Genomic DNA, 23,415 nt, shown 5'->3' with positions numbered 1-23,415 from the left:
AATTTAACTATGTAGTACAAGTAGTATTTGTTTTATTACCTTAGCAAAGCACAACAGACCATATAAGATTCTGTTTTCGGATTTTTCTATTCTCCTGATCGAACTCCTAAATGTGCTGGCAGGGCAAAACAATTAATATGGATGATGATACTACTACTACTACTACTTCTACGGCACGTGATGATGGATATAATGAATACATTACTCCGCAACGAAAGAGAAAGAAGAGGTCTAAAGTTTGGAGAGAGCTTATTGAAGGGAAGAATGTTCAAGGTGAGAGAATTGCTACATGTGTACATTGTAATTCTATTTTATCTGCAAATCGTGATAGTGGTACATCTCATTTGAAGCGTCATTTAGAGAGGTGTGCAAATAGGCCTCTAGGACTTACATTTGAGGAAGATAGTGATGAAGAAAATTTTGTTTTTGACATGAATGAACTTCGAAAAGAGATTCTTAATTTCATTGTTGAGGGAGGTCATTCATTCACTATGGTTGAAGAACAAGGATTTAGGAGAATGATGAAAAGAGCTACCCCTAAGTTTAAACCATTTGGTCGTGCAACCACAAAGAGAGATTTATTGAAGGCTTATGTATTGGAGAGGGATAAATTGAAAGATTTCTTGTCTAATGTTTCGGGTAGAATTTGTTTAACAACCGATAATTGGAAATCAAATCATACTAGACAACATTTCATTTGTGTCACTTCTCACTTTGTTGATGATTCTTGGAAACTCCGTAAAAAAATTCTTAGGTTTAGGGCCTTAGCTCCTCCATATGATGGGATAAGTATTGCTAATGAGATTTGTATGTTCCTTTGCCAATGGAAATTAGATGATAGGATACTCTCTATCACCGTTGATAATGCAACTTATAATGATGCAATGATATCTTGTTTGAAGAGACGTCTTGTTCCTAGAGGAGGGTTAAGTTGTGGTGAGACATTGTTTCATGTGCGGTGTTGTGCCCATATTATTAATCTTATTGTGCAAAAAGGATTGACTTGTATTAGTGGAATTTTGGATAAAATTCGTTCATTTATAAAGTTGATCATCAAATCTTCTCATAGAAGTGAAGAATTCTATGATTGTGCGGAGAAGATATTTCACCTTGATGTAAAAAGGAAATTGAACCTTGATATGCATGTTCGTTGGAATTCCACGTATAAAATTCTTGGCACTTCTCTTTACTTCAAAGATGTTTTTCTTCACTTGAGATCTAGTCATGCTTCATTTCAATCATATATTCCTTTAGAGGATGAGTGGGAAAAAGTAAGCGTGATTCACAATTTTTTGGGAGTTGTTTTATGAGGTTACTTGTATGTTTTCGGCGGTGAATTATCCTACTTCTAATGTGTATTTTAAAGGTGCATGGATGGTGCATCGCCATTTGCTTGAGGCGGAGAAAGGTCCTTATGATTATTTAAAGGAAATGGTGAAACCAATGCTTGAAAAATTTGACAAGTATTGGTCGGATTACAATTTTTACTTGTCATGTGCCGCCATTCTTGATCCGAGGTACAAAGTGAAATTTGTGGAATATTGTTTTAGTAAGTTATATGGAAGTGTAGAGGTCTCAAGACGAATTAACTTGGTGTTGGGAACTATGAAGTCAATGTTTGAGGACTATAAGTTGCAATATGCTAGTAGTTCACCTATTGTAGTTGCTCCTTCTCCTCCTAGTACTTCCGGAGCTAGAAACTACTTTGATGATTATGACCATTTTGTCGGTACTAGTGCAAGGTCTCAAGTAGGAAAGTCACAACTTGAGATGTACCTAGATGATGATGCTTTAGATCTCAATTCACAATTAGATATTTTGGAGTTTTGGCATCAAAGTTCTGTGAGGTATCCTGTGGTATCTAAGATGGCACGGGATTTGTTGACTATTCCTATAAGTACTGTAGCTTCGGAGTCTGCTTTTAGTATTGGAGGAAAGACTGTTTCGGCATCGCGAAGTTCATTAAAGTCAAAAACAATTCAAGCTTTAGTATGTATGCAAGATTGGCATCGTGAAAGCAATCAAGTAGAGGTTGATAGTGAACTTGAAGATGAAATCATTGAAGAAGAAGAGGATGATGATGCAGACCCTTTCTACTAGGTAATATTCTCTTGTTCATTTCTCTACTAATAGTTCTGTTTTTTAGTCACATTACATTAAAGTAGTAAAGATTTGCTTGGTAGTGGCTGTTTCTGTCCTTGCTGGGTGCAACTTATGTCTGACTTCTGTTTTTTTTTTTTTTTCTGCTGGGGGCTGCAGGTCTTGTTTCTGTGTGCTGCTGGCTTTTTGGTTCTGTAGTTGCTTGTGTTGGTGTGGCTGGGAGGTGCTTTGTAGCTGCTGCTGTTGCTGGAGGCTGTTCTGAGTTCATGAAGCACTCAGAGCCAAAGAGCTTGTTTCATTCCTACTGCTGCTTCATTCTTTTGTGGTATCTGAGAACATTTGCTAAAATGTTGGCAATGAACTAGACCATTCTAGTAGTATTTCGTAAATCTAGAAACTAGTATATTACAATTGATGTAACAGGGTTAGTACTCTTGGTGAACTTATTTTGGCGTGCTGGTTTTCTCTACACAGGCTCTACTTCTGGTTTTATTTTGATGTGAAAGATTTTTATGAGACTTTGATCCTGCATATATCTTTGTCTGAGCACAAGTATACTATTTAAAGATTAGTATACCATTTAAAGATTAGTATGCTATTTAAAGATTAGTAGAAGTTAATGGCCCGTTAATGGCCCGTTTTACTTTTACCTCGACCCTGACCCGACCCTGACCCGCATTGACCCTGACCCGACCCTGACCCGCTAAATATTCATCATGACCCGCAACCGACCCGCCCCGCTAATGACCCGCACCGACCCGCCCAATAACCACCCCTAATCGCCTCCAATGGTGGAGACGGTAGCGTGTGTGGGATCAATCGGCGATAATGGTAGAGAAAAAGGAGGAAATTGGAACTCTGGTGATGGAGAGAAAAAGGACGAAATTGGAACTCTGGTGATGGAGGAACAGAGGAGGAGGTGGGTACTGGGTAGGGAGTTGTCGGGGTTTATGGAGAAGGGTTGCGGTGGAGTTGGGTCATGGTGGTGGGAGCTGCCCCCAAGGGAGGGGAAAGAGAGGAGGGTGGCTGGGTTGGTGGTTAGAGTGGTGGTAGTGGTGTTTTTTTTTTTTAAATTTACAAATTAATTTAATTATTAAATTGTTAAGTGAGAGATAGAGAGTAATTAGAAGATATTAGAGGTTAATCAAGTGAATTAGTGGTACTAGGTTTCTTTAAACAATTTTTTTTAACCTTGGGTTTTTATATACGATAAAGCTTTTAAAAGTTTTTTTTTTTTTTTTTTTTTTGCAAAATGGTTCTTTTAAAAGGTCTTTTTTTTTTTTTTTTTTTTTTTTTTTTTTTTACAAATTTACCTTTTTTTTTTACCTTCTTTGACTATAATTAAAAAGGACAAATGTTTTTGCCCTTTTTGATTGTAACAAGCAGGCGACTATTTTGTTTGACCTCTATAACATCTGAAGAGCAACCGTTATTTTCGCCCTCTTAGGTTTAAATCAAGTAGAGCAACTTAAACAAATCGCCCTCTTTGCCCAAAATGAAGAACGGCATTATATAATAAACTCGCCCTCATTGTCCTCTTTAAACTAAATCTGAAACAATGAACTTATCATAATTTAAGCCTGAAATTAATAAGCAATTAAAAGTATTACAATGTCTTGAAACCCAAATATATTTGGGTCCGCTAGAGAAGGTAAAAGTATCATGTTGTTTTCATTTTAGAATTGTTCTACAATATTGGATTCTACATTCTAGCTCAGCTCTTCCCTTCTTCTCGTCCTTGATCTTCACCTCAGCCTTATCGTCAAACTTCCCATTTGTACGCCTAATGGTTATTAATACGTAGTACAAGGAGTTAATAAGTAAACAATTAGGAAAAAATAAAATAAAAATATGTGCATGAATTGATGAATTAAGTATCTATTTGCCTCTTTGACTTAGCTTGTCACACAACTTCATGTTGTAAATAAAGGAGTAGTCTATTACAAATAGTATAAAAATATTAAGGAAGACCGAAAAATTGATCTCACAAAAGTAGGAAGAGTACGGTGTGTCGTGAAGCAAATTCACTGACTTGAAAACGAAATACCGACGCAATTGGGGTGCTCAATTGTATTCGTCGGCACGTTCCCTAAGGTTAACACATCACTTCCACTCAAAGGCACTTTTGGGTGGAAGGTTGGAGCCAAGTAACTTATGCCCAATATAGAGTATGTGTTTAGCTTGTGTTTGATATGTGTTTTTTTTAAGTGTGTGTAACATAATAAAGACTTCTTTTATTTATAGAAAAACATAGAAGAAGAATCCCATCAAACGTCAAGGGAGATGAATAATCAAATTGATGGTGGTAATTAATCTCCTTTAACATTCTCATAAAAAGGGAGGGTTATAAGAGTTACACAAGAGAAAAACGTTGGTGATTTATCACCTTAAACTTCTACTAAAATGAGGTGTTATGTGAGAATTATTCAATTGAAATTAAGAATGGGAAGTAACATCTTGAATTCCCTTTCTTTATTCCAACACTAAAGACAAAGTCATCATTAGCTTGTGTATGTTGATGTAGTTGCATTTGAACTAGATGTGGCATTCGATTCATTGACTTCATGCTCATCTTCACGCTGACTTTCAAGCTCTGCTTCAACCTCCTATATGAAAACAATTCAAGTGTGAAATGATATTACAATACATGTGTAACCTATATATAGTACACACATTCGAGTTCTTAAGGTACAATATCTAAACATTAAGGGGCCGTTTGGTTCGCACGAGGGAATCGGAATGGAATGAACAAAGGGAAAGAAGAAGAATGGAATGAAAATACCCATTTTTTGCTTTGTTGTTTGTTTTTAAAACAAGGGAATCAATCCCACCACCACAACCACCACCATCACAGCCACCACACCACCACACAATTCATATGGTTTTCATCATTCCCAGCCACGAAACCCCTCGCCGGCCCTCCCTCTCCCCTCGCCGGCTCTCCCCCTCCCCTCGCCGCCCTTCGCAAACTCTCCCCCACCACTCGCTGGGCCCAAAACGATGAATCTCACCCTCGAAAAACCTCCCTTAGGGTTTTCGGAGGTTTTTCGAGGTAGGGGAGGGGTTTTTGGGCGGTGAGGGGAGGGGGTTTTGAGCGGCGCGCGTTTATCGGTGGGCGGCGAGGGGAGGGGAAGGGGTGGCTAGGGTTTTGCGGGTGGTGGGAGAGAGATCGGGGCTAGGGGTTTTGCGGGGCTAGGGGTGGTTTTTGCGTGGGAGGGGAGGGCGGCGAGGCTTGGGGAGGGGTGGCGGTGGTCGGGGTAGTGGCGGTGGTGGTCGGGGTAGGGGCGGCGGTGGTCGGGCTGGTTTTCCGATGGTGTTGGTAGGTGTGAAGGTTGTGATGGGGTGGTGTGAAGGTGGGTAGGGAAAGGGAATGGGAAAGTCTAGGGGGGGTGGGGAATGAAGTTGGAAGGAATTGGGGTAATAGGGAGGGTAATGGGAATGATTAAAAGTGTTAAACAAACATCAACAAAGGGAATGGGGCCAGTTGATTCCCATTCCCTTTCCTGATTACCCCCAACCAAACGGCCCCTAAGTTAATTAGGGAGCATAAGTTTGAAATTCAGATCGTGATGTTAGTATGTAAGCTCAATCCTACAAGAACGATAAAATTTCAGCTACTTGGACGAGAAGAAAAATAGGCCAGAAGTTCAACTACAAGAAAAGATTAGAAAGCTAAACACATACAATGTACTACCTCCGGTCCAATTTACTCGCAACAAAGGAATATTTTATGTCTCGTAAATAATACCCCTTTGTTGCGATTATATTGGACCAGAGAATGTATGTAAGTTGGTTAAAGCCTTCCTTTGAAGCCTTGGATATGCATGCATCCAAGCAACTTAATGGTAAAAACTTAATAACTGAAATACCTTTTGGCTGGGCTTTTGGAAACCTCTAACTCATCCTACACTTAATTAATAAAAGTTTGCCTAAATCAATAATTTGTTCAAAACTTAATGGGCTAGGGTTTTGTTAGAAAGAATAGTTTTTTTTTTAACAAACTAGAAAGAATAGTCTACATGTGATTGCTAGTTCAAAATAGGGATGACAATGGGGCAGGTCGGAGGATGGTACCTACATACCAATACATGCCTAAAAATCTTATACCCATCCCCGCTCCATCACATGTGGTGGGTACAATATCCACATACTCATCCCGGCCCGCCGGGTATAAGAGAGGATCCATCCTCGCCCCACCACCCACTTAATTAGATATCCATACCCACCCCATACCCGCCCCATAACCATCCCAAATCCATTGTCATGATTTTGTATTGTATCATTTTAATGACAATTAAATCAAAATATGTTAAAAAAATTAGGACTCTTATCGTTTGGGCAGATTAGGCCTTTGGGGGGTTTAAAGTTACATAAAGTATAAAATCTTCTAAAGGTAATATGAGGCTGGTCTACTCTAAAATCTTCTAAAAGTAAAATGGGGCGGATCTACTCTTAAATCCTTACCGCTCCATCACCCATGACGAGTACACATTTTGTACCCATCCCCGCCCCATCACCAGCTAGAGGTGATCATTGGGCGGGCCGAAGCTAAAAAATTATGCCCACTTTTCGGGTCGGGCCAAGCTTCGGGCCAAATTTTTGTGACCAAACCCGCCCAAAATGGTCGGGCTTTTCGGGCCAATTTCGGGTCGGGCCTAAAAAATCAACTAAATATGTGTAAAAGTGTATTCCCAAACCCTCCCCCAAAAAATAATTTTTCCGAGCTGTAAAAATATGCCCAAAACCCGCCCAGAATCGGGTCGGGCCGACGGGCCGGGCTAACCTTGATCACCTCTATCACCAGCCAAACCTCCCTCCATCCCCACCCCACTGGGAGTGGGGATGGTGCGGGCCTCCTAGTTAACCCGACCCACTGCCATCCTTAGTTCAAACCATAGCTTTCATGAAAAAGAATGAATTTAATTTCATTTGCCATTTAACATCAATACTCCTAAACTTATCAGTATTCGGTCAACCAATCAAAATTATTCATTAACTCGGTTCCTTGATTTCAACCAACTATAAGTCTATAACTCTATAAGTGCCCTTAAGTGACATCATTAGACAACACCTCAATTAAAAAGCTATTTCAAACCCAAGAAAATATCAATGAATACTTAAGATCAATCCTTTAGCTTCCTTTTGTATAACCCATAAAATTAACCAATACTTACATACACTCCAACCCAAAAAAAAAAAAAAAAAATAAAAATAAAAAATAAAAAATAAAAAATTCAATCCCCTAAATTTCAGACTAATCAGCACGAACCCAACCCGACCCGACTCATTTCACATGTGAGGTTAATTCCCATGCCTGGTCTTAATACCAAAGGCGGTTCGGAATTACACAAACAAGTAGGCTCTCGATAAACTTTCTCTTTCTTTCTTTCTTTATTTTTTTGATGCTGTATAAATAATTTAATCAGAAAAAATTCTAACACGTTTGATTCAATTTTTCATCATCATCCTCTTATGTCGGCATTATTACGCCACTGAAATTCAACCCCATTTCTGATCGTTTAATCAACCCTTCAATCTTTTTTCAGCCAAATCGAATAGAGATAACCGATTATTGTAAAAATCTTTAGCCTTTTTTGTTTAAATCTTGCAGTTTAATTCATGTTTTCTTCATTTCGTGATTAATTTGTTGTGGTTTTATACATCTGGTTGGTTTTTTATGCGGTTGAAACTTGAATTTGATCAATTTCGGAAAATGAACTTTGATTTATGTTTAGGGGATTAGGGTTAGGGTTTGGTGATTAATTTTAGTTGTTGGGTTAAATCTGTTATCATGTATTCAATTGTCTGATAAACAGTGTTTTTAGATGAATTTAATATTTTTTATTGCATGTTTCTACTGGAAGTTTGTTTGGGAAGAAGAATTTTCATGTTTAGGAAATTGGGTTTTCGTGTGAATTAAATTCGGAACAGAAATGTAGACAATTTTCTGATGGAGGATGATATAGAACTCTTAATAGTATTGCTTGATTGGTATAGCCCTAAGATTAAAGCTGACTCTGGACCGAAATCGAGTTCATTTTTGATGAGGTTAAATTAGGATGCTCCAATTGTTTCAAAAGATTTGGATAAAGTATGGGATCACACTTTTAGAGCATAGATTATGTGATTTGGGAGCCCTGTAGTGCACTTTACATTGAGTCCAGGTTGGGCAATTGTCCTGACTCCTGAGTGCTATATTAAGGTTGAATCTGATGTATCCTGCATTAATTCGAGGTTGGGTAATTGGGATCACACTTTTAGAGCATATATTATGTAATTTGGGAGCCCTATAGTGCACTTTACATTGAGTCAAGGTTGGGCAATTGTCCTGACTCCTGAGTGCTATATTAAGGTTGAATCTGATGTATTCTGCATTAATTCGAGGTTGGGTAATTGTTCTGGTAGCTGTTTTAAATCTGAATCTAGTACATTTTGATAGATTATGTAATAATCTAGAGTATATTGTATTATAGGCTTACACATCATAGTGTATCATGTTAGAGCATATTGTATTATGTTATTACACATCATAGTGTACATTCTAAAGTGTGTTGTGTCTGTTTTTTTTTCTTCTTGATTTTCTGTGGAAAGCGTTTGATGTTCTGGTTACCAGCTCCTGCTTTTATTGTGTGGTCTCCTTTATCATTTTAAAATAGTTGTTGGAGATTCTTATTTCTATACGTAGTTTTAAATGTGTGGAATGTCATGCTTTGATTGTATGATTTCCTTCTTTGAAAATTTGATAGTTCGAATTCAATGCAGCCTGAAAATGTTCGTGAATTTGTTCTGCATTATTAACTATCAAGAGATCATTTGATTCACTGTCCAGGCACTCTTTCACCAAGACTTGTAGATTAAGCTTATAAATTTACACAGATTGGAGCGTTGCATGAGGGATTTCCTTTCTTTTACTTTGTGTTGCATACTGTAAGCGTGGCATTATCATTCACTGTCAAACATTCAGGAGCGTCCAGTTCAGAAAATTTCTTCTCAAATCCTTTATTTGGTAAGTGTCACTTGTGGTTAATTGTAATTTGTAACTGGGGTCAATGTGATTTACTTAATTGTAATTGCATATTCCCTTGCTTGAAGCCATTGCTTGTAAAATATATGATCTTTCATTTAGTTGCTAGTCTTTGTCATAAGTTTCTGTTTACTTTGAGACAATAGTTGACATCTTTAATTAAATTTTTTTGAAGTTGAATCTCTTCACTTTTTTGTTTTGATAAAAGATTTTATCTTTGCGGTGGTCATCTGCCTCTTTCTTTTTGGTTTGGTTGCAGTATGCAAACTTCTATGCTTGTCATCTATGTTACTGGTCTCAGGTTCAGGTATTTTTGTAGAACATGGTCACATGTCAAAGTGTTGGATTCTGTTTTTTTAAATAGAAAATTCTATGTTTTTGGTATAAATGCAATGTAATAGCTATGCATTTATTAGAATGTTGAGGATTTGGCATAGTTAATCTATGAAATGTAGTTTGTTAGCTGTACCAGTTAGGCAGTCAATTTTCTAGATTGTGCTGTCTATCTAATGAAGCATTGTCTACCTTCAATATGAAAAACCTTTTTTAGAAGAGGTTAGTGTAATAGTTATTAAGGAAAAAAAAAATGCATAAGTTAGGAGGTACTTGGAGAATTATTTTTGCCTTTTGGATTTCAAGTAACTACTAACTGGATTGCTGTAATTTTTGTACTGTCTGATGGAGTCCACTGTAAAAAACAATTACTAGGAAAGGCTGATATGGGTATGACAGTAAAATGTTTTTAGTCACTTCAGTGTTGGTGATTGCATAGGCTGCCCATTTTGATTGTAGAATATAATTAGCAGATCTGTGGATAGATTTGTGAGTGCATTGGGGACAGATGATCTTTAGTTTAGACTCTCTCTACTTCTTTGTGCTGATGTATTGATGTATTGTGGATTGCTGGGATGAACCCGTGTCAGCAATGTGTACATCATGCTCACCCTCTTTTGTACTCCAAGTGGACACAGTGCTTGTTCCTTTATCAATTTATCCTCCTTTTTCTAGACTTGTTGATTTGCCTGTTTGCTGTTTACACCTTCACTAGAGTCATTTGTGGATGCTTATACTAGCATCAAGGACCCAAGGTGATGGATGTGGGAAAGCTTAGGGTTGTAATATACGCTGTTACTTTTGACTTTTGAGGATGTTAAATTTTTACTTTAGCCTTTGATAGGAGCTTGGAAGCATAAAGGAAAGCTGGAACTCTTGTAGATCTTATATCTCTTAGGTTGTCTGACCTGTACTTTTAGAATGATAGTTGGGTATGTGCTAGCAGAAATTCTCTTGTAGACCTATATGCATTTACTTTGCCTGTACAGTTGCAACTTATTCTTTCTGGGTTGATCTAGAGTATTCTGATTCCTGGGGAACTATATAGACCAAGGTAATGGCGAATATATTTTATTTTTCTTTCTAGTGTATGTGCTTTCTGTTATATAGTAATATAATGCTTGTGTATTCCTGAGGATATAATTGCCTGTTGGAAGGCTTTGTTAGGATTGTTCTTAGTTCAACAAGTACAAATTTTAGGAGACTGTGAAATTGTGAGATTGGATTACCTCAATGAATTAAGCCTATTGTTTGATAGATCTTGTTTACGCTATCAAACTATTATTTTACTTAAGTTTACCTAGGATAGGGTGATGATGATTGTTATAGAGAATACGCCTAAAGGCTGATATTACACGTTCTATATGTGTGCTGCCAAGACTTTGAATTTTCTACCCATTTTGTTAGTCTACTAGGCTTTCTTACCACTTCACTTGATTTCTATTGAACCGAAACTATTTTTACCAATTACAACTGGTTTCACTGATTATTTTTTTTTTTTAATGAATAAAATATACTTTACTGAATATTAATTTTGTTAGATGAATTAATCAAACTTGTTCTTAGGTAAAAGACTTTGTTATAGCTTTATAATCATATGTGCTGCTTTTACCCTGTTCTAGGTCGATGCTTGAGTGTCCTGGGTGTCGTTTTTTTTTTGGTGGGGTGTGGGGGGAGGGAGTATGAAAGATAAGTAGATGAGTGTTTTGGGTTTTACATACTTGCAGTCCGAAAGACTTGTCATGTACATCGTTGCTCTTACTGGTTCTGATATCCGAAAATTTGAAGTGCCAGGATATCTTCCACAATCCAATAAATTATTTATATCTTCCCTAAGAAGTTCTTTGATTGTCTTAACTTTGGAAAGATCTCTAATATGTTCTTATGAGATACTTCAGTGCATACAAGATGGCTGGTAAGAAAAGAAGCATGTCCTTGGATGCAGATGTGTGTGATGTGCAAAAGGAATGGGATGCAGCATTGTGCCCCATCTGCATGGAACATCCTCATAATGCAGTTCTTCTTTTGTGCACCTCACATGCAAAAGGCTGTAGATCTTATGTCTGTGATACAAGTTACAGGCATTCAAATTGCCTGGATCGGTATAGGAAACTCAAGACAGACTCCAACACCAATTCACCAGATACCTCACTTGATCCTACAACCCTCCAGGATTCAAGCCTGGTTTCTGACCCTCAATTAACCCCATTGTTTGGAAATGAGTTACCTGTGCCTCATAGGGTCCACAACAGAGGCAATAGAGTCACATCAACTAGAAGGTCCAGTGATTCTGCTGATTATGATATTGAACAAGAGGCTATAGGAAGACAAAATTTCGAATCTTTGAGGGATAGGTTGGAACATGATGAACTGGCAAAAAAGTCAAATTTAAAATGCCCTCTATGTAGGGGAGATGTATTAGGGGTGACAGTTGTAGAAGAGGCTCGTAATCATTTAAATTTGAAGTCTCGGAGCTGTACTCGAGAATCATGCACATTTGTAGGTAACTATCGTGAGTTGCGCAGGCACGCAAGGCGTGATCATCCCAGAGTTCGACCTGCTGAAATTGATCCATCAAGACAGCGAGCTTGGAGACACTTGGAGCATCAGAGAGAACATGATGACATTGTTAGTGCTATCCGATCAGCTATGCCAGGGGCTGTTGTGCTCGGTGATTATGTGATAGATTACAATGATAGAGATAGGCCACCAGTTGAAAGGGAGAGGACATCATCAGATGCTAGTGGGCGGTTGTTTACTACCTTGTTTTTCTTCCAGATGCTTGGATCTATGCAATCCTTGGCAGGACCAAGGAGTCGTTCTCGGCCATGGACAAGGCATAGACGCTCGTCAGGGGGTTCATCCCGGCAAAGGTACCTTTGGGGGGAGAATCTTCTGGGCCTACAAGATGAAGATGGTGATGGTGATGGTGATGATAGCTTTACAGACGATGATGAGATGAATGTGTTTGCGGATGAGGCGGAGCCAGGCACTTCATCCGCTCCAAGACAGCGACGTCGTTTAACCCAATCAGGGTTTAGGAGAGACCGCTTATGAAATACTAATCTTGAATGGGTAATGAGATATGGGGGAACTTCTCTTACAATTTACTGTGCTTAATACTTCTTTGCTATATCTTGATAATGTGTATACAAATCAATTTTTGTTATGTGCAGAACCTTCATCTACCAGCATAATGATAACTGGTCATTAGTCAGAAGGGCAGTAGTCTCAAGCGATTTGCTCTGAAGGTAGCATCATGTTCGCAGTTGGAGATTGCCAGGTTCAAATTAGCTCTGCTGTGTGTAGCTCTTCATTTCTTCATGTTTTAGTGGCCTGTCAAATTTAGTGAGCTTAATTTAAGCTTGCTGTTGTAAATTTAGGTTTCTCAGGTCAGGAACATTTCAAATTTCAATTTGAATCACCCATGTATAGTTTGCATATTTACATTTTAGAAAACTGCCATCTTCTTTTCCAAGAAAAATCTCTTTATCTTTCAACAATTCATGCATATTCTTTCGTGGTCCGACTTGCTGCGCAAATGGAATGTGCTTGATCACAATGCTTTCTAGATGATTGGACTCATATAAGCTGTAGTTGTTGATGAGCCAATTATGTGTTACACTTTTACTAACCTATCGTACATAGACCCTCTATCCCTCTTACTAGGTCAAGACCTCATCGGCCACTTGTAAATATGTCCACAACAGTATTGTGGCAATCATTTAGGGGATTGTTAATTATATATTCCCTTTCTAGTTTGTCATATTATATGAGGTCATGTCTCTTACTTTATTTTAACAAGGTTATCATTTGCTTTTGGACTATATAGGACAATTTAATAAGATTTATCATTTCACTTTTGCACTTGAAGTGAAGTGAACTGAACTGAATATTTTATGAAGAAGGAAATTAAGAACTGGATTGAACTTATTAGAGCTGAACTGAAATTAATCTAAAGAGAACATACCCTAAACCTCTAATGGAATGTTATAGAGTAAGAGCACAAATTTTCAACCACGTCAACTTAAATTAACTGGATTTGTTTGACACAATTGTGAAATATAATTTTGCTTGTGTTTCTATTTTTCATACCAAAACCTAGATCAACTATGATTATGATGAACCAACGAAGAGTAACAAGTTATGGAGTAGAAAACATTGAGTGGTCCCTATATTGAAGGACCACCCTAATAAGTAATGATCAATCGAACGGGGGAATAATTGAGCTTGAAACATGATCTTGTGATCTTAATAAAACTTATAAATCACTTGAATATGTTACAAAGATTAATCTACTAGAATCTTGATCTAACTGATAAAAAGATTGCGGAAAAATATAATCCATTTAATTAATATAGACCACATGCCTAAATAATAGTACTAAAGGTTTTAATTTTCAAGTTATGTGAGCCACTTTTAGTTTAGTGTTGTTCTAACTAAACATACTCAAATCTTTTTTATGTTCTTTTTTATTATTATATATATTTGTAAGTTACAACACGTCTTTTTGGCATGTTACTCAAGAAAGTGATTAGAAAAGGTTAATAGATGGATTAGGCTATAAAATTTAAGTCATACATAGGAACTATTAATAATTCTTCTTATCAATAATAAAGATTTTATCAATTAATTTGTCCATTTACCTAGTTTAATATCTTCTTTAAAGTACATGTTAATGTACCAAAGTATACCTTGATACTCAGTGTTTTAGTATTATATAGAAATTAGTAAGCATAAGACTTGCTTATTGAACCTAATTATTATTAAATTAAAATTATTGTTATTGATATAAATGATGAAAGCTTTGTGTTACAAATGTTTACGGATTATTATTAATTAATTTTATCTAAATTCTGTTTTACTAAATATAATTGGGCTATAATCTTAGTTCAAAAAAAAGAAAGAAAAAAGAAGGAGGGGGGCTATAATTAATCAAAATTCAAGATTTTTTTTAATACAATTTAGATCTATTTTTGCAAAATCAAAAGATTAAGATGTATGCACCTTTAGCTCTAAATTTACAAAAAAAAAAGTAGAAAATGCTTGGAGAAATTAAAGGAACATGAGGGGAAAGGATGATAGTGTGATGATACTAAGTATCAATCAAGAATTGAAATAATGCATTATTTTGCTATACATTATTGAATTAATACTTTGTATATTCGTATTATTATTTTAGTTGCAAGAATTATAATTTAATTATATAATTATATAACAACTTAACAAGTTATTATATACTACCTCCGACTTTTTTTTAGTTGCAACTTTGGAATATTTTATATCTCACAAATAATACGGCAAAGTTGCCAAAAAAAAAAAGAAAAAAAAAAGAAGGTAGTATTGCATAAACTTTAGTGTGTGTTGTTCTCTTCCCTCTTTTCATCAACCCATATAATATTTGGAATTTTAAATTTGTCATGAATGTTTTTAGTAAAAATTTTAATATCAATTTCATGATTTAACCACAATTTTTTATTTGGCCTACAACATCAAAATTAGATGAAAAACATCATCACAAAGATTATTGAGTAATTAAAAAACTAAAATATATTGGATCAACACTTATTCAATCGATTGGATTTCAAGACATAAAGTCCTTTCATTAATTTCTTTCCAATCAAGCACAAAGAACATGCATTAAAAAAAAATCAAAAATCACACCACCGTCCATGTACAAATATACTACTATAACATAAATGAAGAACAATTAGTCTTGCATCTCTTTGTTGTTAGCGAAGTGAAAATCATGTTATTTCTTCCAAATTCCCCTAAAATGGGGACATCTTCCTATATTCCCTCTCTTTCTAGATCAAGTTTGACCATTAAGATTAGGCCACATCTCCCACGTATATCTAATGATGAGAATAGAGACACATCACCCCACATGTATGTATGTCCTTAGAATATTTTGATTACGAAATTTCAGTGAACCTCTAACACGAACATAAAGGTAGCCACTCGAAGATACTTAGGGCCTGTTCTTTTCATCTTAATTTCAGTTCACTTCAATTTTAATCATTTCAGTTCTTAAATATTTAGTTCAGTTTCGTTTCAATCAGTTCAGTTCAGCTCAATCAGTTTAGTAAATCAAAACAGGTCCTTACTGTTTGTTTAGTTGACATAAAATTTAAAATTTCACATAATGTTGTTTGGATGATTGATCTCTTATATAGAGTACATATGAAAAAATATACTCATATAATGATTAACATTTATTATCAGAATTTTGTTATGGCTGAAAACATTTTCTAAGAAACTGATTAAATTAATATAAAATTAAGATTGTGATTAGTAGTTGATTGGTAGGTTTCTCACTCCCATGTGAGCATATACGGTGGTTTAGCTAGTTTAATTTATGATCCACTTGATATCTAACAAACCCATTTTTCCAACATTGTTTTCATTACCAAATAAAATATCTTTTTTTCTTACAAGCTCAACCATCAACAATTAGCAATTGAATTTGATGAATTTATAGCTTTGAGAAGGATTGAGAGGGAGAGCAATTGCTTAGTATAGTTCTTTGTGGACTATAATTTTGTTACTTATGTAACACAAGTATATAGTAGAATAAGATGAGGTCTATAATTCATGTACTATATCAAAGATATGAAATTATGGACCATTATTATGAGAATTGAATACTTGGGAGAAGGATTGAGTGGGAATGGAAGTGCAAGTGCTTGATATTGCATGTAATTCTTTGTGTAGTGGCTAATGATAAGGATCTTGTCATTTAAAACGCGTATATTTTGTTTTGAAAAAGAGTACATATGTACTTGAGAATATATGCTTCAAATATAAACGGATATTATTTTTAATTTTTTTTTTGAAATAAATAATTTATTAACAACTGAAATCTAAATTTAACAAATACATTAGACAAAAAAACAAACAATGGTTCTCTTCATCAAACCTGCGACGGTTGAATAAAAATAAAAAAATAAAAATAAAAAACCTTTTTTTTTTAACTGAGTAGTTTTCTTCTATTTGGTTAGCAAAGGGTGGAAAAACCTCTTTTGATAAATAGTTGCCTTTGCCCCAAGTTTGAAAACCCCCCACCCAGTGGCGGATCTAGAAATTTCAAAATGGGGGTGCAAAAAATTTAAACTTTATAGCGCAAAAAAAAAATGTATTTTACTTGTTAGTTCTATATTTCATTTACATACATCCTCTGTCCCTTTTGTATTAGTACGAATCTTTAAAAAAAACTGATGACTATTTTTTCCTTACGTATAAATCACAATTTGTGGTTACAAAAGGCGATGTAAATAGTGTTAAAAGTTCAAACATTACAAACATCGCAATATATCGAGTAATTAATTTTATATGGATAAAATATTTATAAAATGTTATATTTTGTAAAAATTACGAAGGCCATGTTACTTTTAGTTCAATAAGAATAATTTAAGCGTAGCGAAAATAAGATGAAAATTTAAAATAATAGGGCCTAAATATTTAGAATGTATTTTTATTGCTTGGTTTTGTCTTTTAGAAGATCAAGTTATGAAAATGGGAGAGCAAAAACTATTAGAATAAATATTACAGATTATACATGACCCATGAATTTCATTTAATTTTTGCAAAATGGGGATGCAAGTGCTCCCCTTGAGAGCCAAATACATCCGCCAATGCCCCCACTTTTTTTTTTTTTTTTTTTTTTTTTTTTTTTTTTTTTGTGGAGGAAGGAATGCCATACAAAAAGAAACGTTAAAATTGATTTTATAAGAATGTTCATATTGGAATGACCATAGGAGAAAATAGAAGGTAAAAAAAGATTACAAATATATTATAGATATTATTAGAAGATAACTATTAACTAGTGTCTAGTGATCTAGTTATGTTGTGCATGAATTATTACAAAGAATGAAAGAATTTAATTATGTAATGCAGTTGATGGATGGATTTCAATTTAATTAGTCTTTAGTCATACTATCTCTCAAGTGATAATTATGGAAGGCAACAAATTAAAGTCATATGGTGTATATCTACTTATCTAGTATAAACACTAATTATCATCACCTAAAAAAAAGTCATGTGGGTTATCAAACCGGAAAAATAAAAATCAAATGGTTGGTATTTTTTTATTACAATATAATACTACGGTCGTATTTGGTTTAAAAGATGACAAATAAAAAGTCCGATATAACTTAATTTTGCCCTTATGACTTTATTAGAAACACATCTTGATCAGGTTTCGAATCTTGATCCTTGATATAACAAGAACTCAACACATAGAACTCGTGTTTCATTTTAGCTAACTTTTTATAATTTATACAATCGTTTAATGCTTTCTTCTTTTTTTTTTTTTTTTTTTTTTTTGAAAAAATTGTCTAATGCTTTCTAAAATACCCATAAGATCATAATTAATACAATCTAATTGGTTGATTAACTTGAATCTTGCTCCTTTCACTAAAATAAACCTACATACTATAGCTAGCAAAGATATGTAGCATTAAGTTATCGTGCACTAAATGCATTGATTGATCATTTCACGGATAAACAACCTGCACCCATCTTTTTCTTACTAATTTCATTCTATTGTTTGATTGATACTCATTAACCAAATGTAACCCACAACTCTACACCCCCTAAGAAAATGACTCCATAGGTATCTCAAATTCTCAATGGGGAAAAATACCACATTCATTGATGGTTCGGCGGACTGAAATTTAGTTAATATCAATTTCAAGTACGTGGCACAAAAGCTTGCCACCAATATCACTTTAAAAAAATCTAAACTTTCGATATGATCTTAAGTTATGAATCTCTAAAGATCAAGCTTTATACTGATTGCAACAGGTTTGGAGCAATTAACCTAATAAGTGACAACTAATTCCAAACCGATGAGAAAGTAATACGTGAGTTCTCGATATTATATAATACTACCCTTCCACATTATATGCAAAATTGAATCACAAGGCCAACCAGCCCCCACTCTATGCCAAGTTGTCTCCCTTTCCTAACACTTTCCCTTAGATTTTCCAATTTCCACTCTAATTAAACTCTCTTGAATTGTCTTCTTCTTCTTCCAAGATTTGCAACAACTTAGACAAGAATCTTTTTTGCTTCACAAGTCACAAAGACAGCACAGATAGATCTCCTTTGTGCTGTCCAGTTGACCAAAAAAAAAAAAAAAAAAAAAAAAAAGACAAATTATTAAGATTAAAAAATTAATCTGATTTCTTCAAAAATTAGCAAGAAAAGTCTGCTAGTATAAAAGGCACATTCATTGCCATGCAGGTGAACTTTGCATTACATTTTGATGATCCCATCAAAATTCCTTTCTTTTTTGTCACACTAATTATTTAATTAGTATTAACACATAATAATTAGCCTTTTCTAATCTTACAATTAACACACACATTAATATATAACAGGTTCTTCAGTGGTTATTCAAGGTAGCAAATGATCAAAAACAGGCTGATCTCTCCAATCAGGGTATAGTAACATACATAAAACTGACCTTAAACAACACATTCGATCGAGTTCTAATGATTAATCGCGCTTATTTGTATTCCTATATTCATAAACAGCATTTGTTTTCCTGATGTTTTGCAGTAAGGGAACCATCAAAAGAGGTCTTAGTTTCTTACAAGAGAAAAAGAGATGTTAACAAGGTTCGAAAACCCGAAGAAACGTCCTTAGACTGTAAGAACTTGAGGTACATAGGTTTGTTACTCAGGAGAGGTAACTCAAGAACATATTTTTCTAGGACACTTAATCAGAATAGATTAAGCAGCCTTAGCCCGAGGCTAACACAGCAACAACGACGATACATTCTATCAATGAAGATGAAGGAAGATCTGATTCGCGGTGTAGGGAAAAATAATCAGAAGGTGGATCTAAATTCACATGTTGGGAATAAGGTCTTGCCAATTAGTGATTCGACGAATTCATCATCAACAACAACAACAAGCAGCAATGCAGATAAGAAGCAGCATTGTAGACAGTCTGATCAGAAGAAAGACAGATCTAATAAAGGAGATGGTAATAAAAATAAGACGATTTCGAGGATGAAGGAGCTTCTGAGATGGGCTGCTGCTGCTAAATCTGAAAAAGGAGGGAAATTCGGAAAAAAGGTATGACAAAACGCGTATGTGCATAGGCAGATCTTTTTTTTTTTTTTTTTTTCGTGATCCAGATTTAGTTGTTATGTCACTAGTTTAAGTTACACTATTAACGTGACTATTTTTTTTTTTTTTTTGGCGGTTAAGGTGATGCACTTCAGGAATAAATCAGCGACGGTAAAGTCAGGAGATTTTGATGATGAAATAACAAATGAATCTCCAAAGATTAGTATAGCATGGGAAGTACAGAGTTGTTCCACTACTTGTTCTGCAGCTTCAGCTCCTCCTTCGATCAAGTACGACGAATGTGCTCGTAAGACAGGGAGTTGGATCACAACTGATGATGAATGTAAGCTCTCTTTCTATCTAATGTTGTGTACTTTGATCCTAGATCTAATTTACTTGTATCTAAAAGTATACTTCCTTAATTCTTTTTTACTTGACTTGTTTCTTTTATCATGCTTGTCAATGCAAAACTTTAGCGATCAATAACTTTAATTCTTCGTAAATAAAAATTATTAAAGTTGTATATTACGATAGTATTTATTGAGACGAATTAAAAAAGATATCATATCAATATATTTTTCCTTACATATCATTCCCAAAAGACGATCAAAGAAGAGGTGATGAATAGTGTAAAAGTCAAAGTGGGTTAAGTAAAAAAAAACGGAGGAAATATTTGGTTTAGTTGATGATGGTAAGAAAATTGAAACTGTCAATGTATATAGAAAATGCAGTCAGTCGAATAATTATTTCATACTTGAATAGGGATTTCATGGTTTAGATATTACTTATAAATACCAAAATCACTTGAATCATACTGTATGTTTTATGTGTTGTGTTGATGATAAAGGCATTAGGCATATACTTCCTCCGTTACCTATTACTCGCAACAAAGGAATATTTTATGTCTCACAAATAAAACCTCTTTGTTGCGAGTAATTCGTTACGGAGGAAGTATAACTTTGTATGTTACCGAGTAAAAATAACTTACAAAATTACAAATAATGAGATTGGGAAATTTGAATATGTGACTTATTGTACACAAAATTTGATTATGAATCAAATTTATACCAATTCATTTTTCGGGTTCAAACTAATAATTGTACGAATTCCTTCCTCCCCTTGTGGTTTGATAGGTAATATGTGCCTTAGCTTATTTTGTTCTTCTTTCCTTTGTTTGGACAGTTGTTGTGCTAGAGCTATGAAGAGCGGACAAAAGAGGCAAATCGAGGATTAGCTTAAATAAGATCCAAGGTTAATTATTCAATGCCCGTAAAAGAAACCCTAAATAAAAGGGGTAAGGGAGAGTCTACAGTGCATGACAAATACCGCTATGTACCATAAATGTTATGTACTGCTATGTATTACTAAATTATATATATATATATAGGAAAACACTTAATTCCTTTTATATTTCTCACGTAGTTTTTTTTTTCAGTTTCTATCGTTGTCGCTCTCCCATTCTACCTACCTCCTTCGTTATTTTCATTCATCACATTTAAATCTTGAAGCAATTGTAATTTGGGGACAACATTATTCAACATCTTTAATTTTAAGATTCAATTGAGGTAATTTGTTAGTTTTTTTCAATATTAATCTCTCTTTTCATTAAACTAAAACGTAACCCTAAAAAACCCTAACCCTAATCTCCACATGCATTTGTCAAGTAATTCTATTCTTCTCCCTCGTAATGCTTCTTCATTGTTATGAATTGTTGATGTTATTTCAATTTTTGCAATTTCTGATTTTTTTTATTAGTTTATATAAAATCTTGGTGAAAGTGCTCCATACCACGATACTACTGTGTGATTTGCTACTTTATTACTTGTTATTAGTCAATTCTTATAATTTTTTGTTTTTTTTTATTGATTTTTAGTCAATTAGAGTATAGATAAATGCATATGAGGCTTTTATAATTTCGAATCAATTTCTTAATTGACAGTATAATGTCACTCTTCATCTAATTCTGTTCACCATTGCATTGTACTAGGACGTTTAATTAATGGACTTAGTTTGTAATAAAAAAAACTTGCAATTTTTCAATAATAATATAAATACCAATATTAGTATTATACTAATTTGTGTTTTATTTCTTTTTGGATTCAATCCCACCCCCCTGATCTATTAGTATTTTTTTTATTAGTTTATATAAAATCTTGGTAAAAACATTCTTTAATTTCCGTGAGCATTTAGACGTGAATTACAATTTTCAAATTCGATCAACTATTTTACTTAAATTCTTGACTTTGTCATTGTTGGGTAGAGTTCTCATTCCGTACCTCTTTAATATTTTTGTTTAATTTTCAGATTTTGCAAATTACCTATTATATGGTCTGAGTTTATTGTTTCTTTGTCAAAGAAACTAATCGATGGATTTGAATTTGACTCCTTCAAAACAACATGCTCACAATTGTACAGAGAATATTTGCATCAAGGTAAATTATTTTTCTACACATCTTATAGTCTTATATATAATTAATTGGATGCTTACGTATTCCTATCAATATATGTAAACACTTATTTAAATGCAGGAAAAAAATGATAATGCAGATCATATTGGAGATCAAATACCATTAGACAAGTTTGATGTTATCAAGTCAATGAAAAATATTGAAAATGTAGTTGTTAGTATAAATAGTAACATTGAAAAGATGTTGGCCTTATTTACGAGTAATGAAATAAGGAAGAATGATAATGGTTTATTTAAGACCAGAGAAGATATAGAAGAGAAGGATTTTACATCTGGAACATTAATGGTAGGAGATTTAAATAATAGGTCTTCAGAGAAAAATTTAATATATGGGAATCATCCTAAGTTGGGGCGAATATTTGAAGAGTGTGTAAATTTTGATGTAGATATTCAAAAAACACCGTTGCAACCAAATGGGTATGGAGTATATATTATTGTAATGTTAACATTTTACTTTCATTTTACAATCGATTTTTAATCAAATTTATATATATTTATATTACTTTATGCAGAACTGATTGTGGCATGTACATCTTAAAGTATGTTGCAGCTGAAAATAAATCAGATTGGTCAAAAATATTCTATACGGTAAAGTTGAATTAGATTGATTTATAACTTTCATATGTATAATAGAGTGATAGATACAAGGTTGAGTGGTTTTTTTTTTTTTTTTTTTTAAGCAGACGGCATTCATGGGAATTGAACGACTTAAGTATTTGGCAAAACTCATCACTAGCGAATTTAATGAAGCTACACTATTTAAGCGTGCTATTTTGGGAGATGCATCCATTGATCTCAAGCAGCTATCTTGATTTTTTTTTTTTTTTTTTGAATGGAGCAGCTATCTTGATTTATCTCATGTATTATTGACTTATTGTTGAATGGTGTTATTCTATAATTGCCACTTTTTTATTTTACATTAATAATATAACTGAGGTTATAGTGGAATAAGTAATACGAGTAGGAGGTAATATGAGAGATATTAAAGAAATCAAACAATAAGCTATCCAATCTAATATCATCAAATAGGAGGTGAATAGGAGTAGCACCATTGTTCAAGCACGTAATTGCTTTCACCACTTTTGTAAAATCACTTTCCACCCACACATTTGTATATCTAAGTCTTCTGGCAATCTGCATACCATTTTTCATGCCTATGACCCTCCATACGACACACTAACTTCTTTGATATTACATGCCCATCTTTTCTACTCTTAGTTGTTGCATCCTTTCGTACTCCGAAACCTTTGACTTTTGCATATGTATAATAAAATTCAATACAATCTTCTAACGACTTCCACCTGAGCATATCCATATCATCTTCATCATAGTCTTCTAAGTTTTTTCCAATTTTGTCCCATGTTTGCTCATTAATAAAGTGATCAATTGTCTTTTCTTCATGTACTACCTCT

At 34.3% G+C, this 23,415-nt stretch overlaps 2 protein-coding genes across 8 annotated transcripts; both read left to right on the top strand.

Moving 5' to 3' along the window:
• Positions 1-7,018: 7,018 nt before the first annotated feature.
• On the top strand, positions 7,019-12,983 carry LOC110728088. Of its 6 annotated transcripts, XM_021907722.1 has the most exons (4): positions 7,488-7,674; positions 8,977-9,106; positions 11,356-12,532; positions 12,634-12,983. In XM_021907722.1, exon 3 carries the CDS (start codon positions 11,366-11,368, stop codon positions 12,512-12,514), a length of 1,149 nt encoding a protein of 382 aa, XP_021763414.1. In that variant the 5' UTR covers positions 7,488-7,674; positions 8,977-9,106; positions 11,356-11,365; the 3' UTR covers positions 12,515-12,532; positions 12,634-12,983. The 6 variants fall into 6 exon arrangements, with proteins under 6 accessions (XP_021763411.1, XP_021763414.1, XP_021763412.1 ...); XM_021907719.1 differs by lacking the exon at positions 7,488-7,674 and adding an exon at positions 7,019-7,455 and having other exon boundaries at positions 8,930-12,532; XM_021907720.1 differs by having other exon boundaries at positions 8,977-12,532.
• Positions 12,984-18,238: 5,255 nt separating this feature from the next.
• LOC110728087 lies at positions 18,239-23,408 on the top strand. 2 transcript variants are annotated; one of them, XR_002512642.1, is made up of 8 exons: positions 18,239-18,703; positions 18,841-18,901; positions 19,022-19,542; positions 19,678-19,879; positions 20,719-20,830; positions 20,972-21,968; positions 22,516-22,591; positions 22,687-23,408. XR_002512642.1 is itself a non-coding variant. In XM_021907715.1 (5 exons), the coding sequence occupies exons 1-5, from the start codon at positions 18,698-18,700 to the stop codon at positions 20,736-20,738; spliced, it is 810 nt and encodes a 269-aa protein (XP_021763407.1). In that variant the 5' UTR covers positions 18,239-18,697; the 3' UTR covers positions 20,739-20,946. The 2 variants fall into 2 exon arrangements, 1 of the variants encoding a protein (XP_021763407.1); XM_021907715.1 differs by lacking the exons at positions 20,972-21,968; positions 22,516-22,591; positions 22,687-23,408 and having other exon boundaries at positions 20,719-20,946.
• Positions 23,409-23,415: the final 7 nt, after the last annotated feature.

The sequence above is a fragment of the Chenopodium quinoa genome, unplaced genomic scaffold (assembly GCF_001683475.1).
Source record: "Chenopodium quinoa cultivar QQ74 unplaced genomic scaffold, ASM168347v1, whole genome shotgun sequence".
Taxonomy (NCBI): Eukaryota; Viridiplantae; Streptophyta; class Magnoliopsida; order Caryophyllales; family Amaranthaceae; genus Chenopodium; species Chenopodium quinoa.
The sequence above is the reverse complement of the archived record's forward strand: the minus strand, read 5'-3'. Positions and strand labels throughout refer to the sequence as shown.

Bases quoted from the DNA above. Each gene is read 5' to 3' on its own strand.
- LOC110728088 (XM_021907719.1), top strand. From the start codon at position 11,342: ATGAGATACTTCAGTGCATACAAGATGGCTGGTAAGAAAAGAAGCATG.
- LOC110728087 (XM_021907715.1), top strand. The intron at 18,902-19,021 runs GTATAGTAACAT...GATGTTTTGCAG, and splicing joins GGCTGATCTCTCCAATCAGG to TAAGGGAACCATCAAAAGAG. The intron at 19,543-19,677 runs GTATGACAAAAC...TTGGCGGTTAAG, and splicing joins GAGGGAAATTCGGAAAAAAG to GTGATGCACTTCAGGAATAA.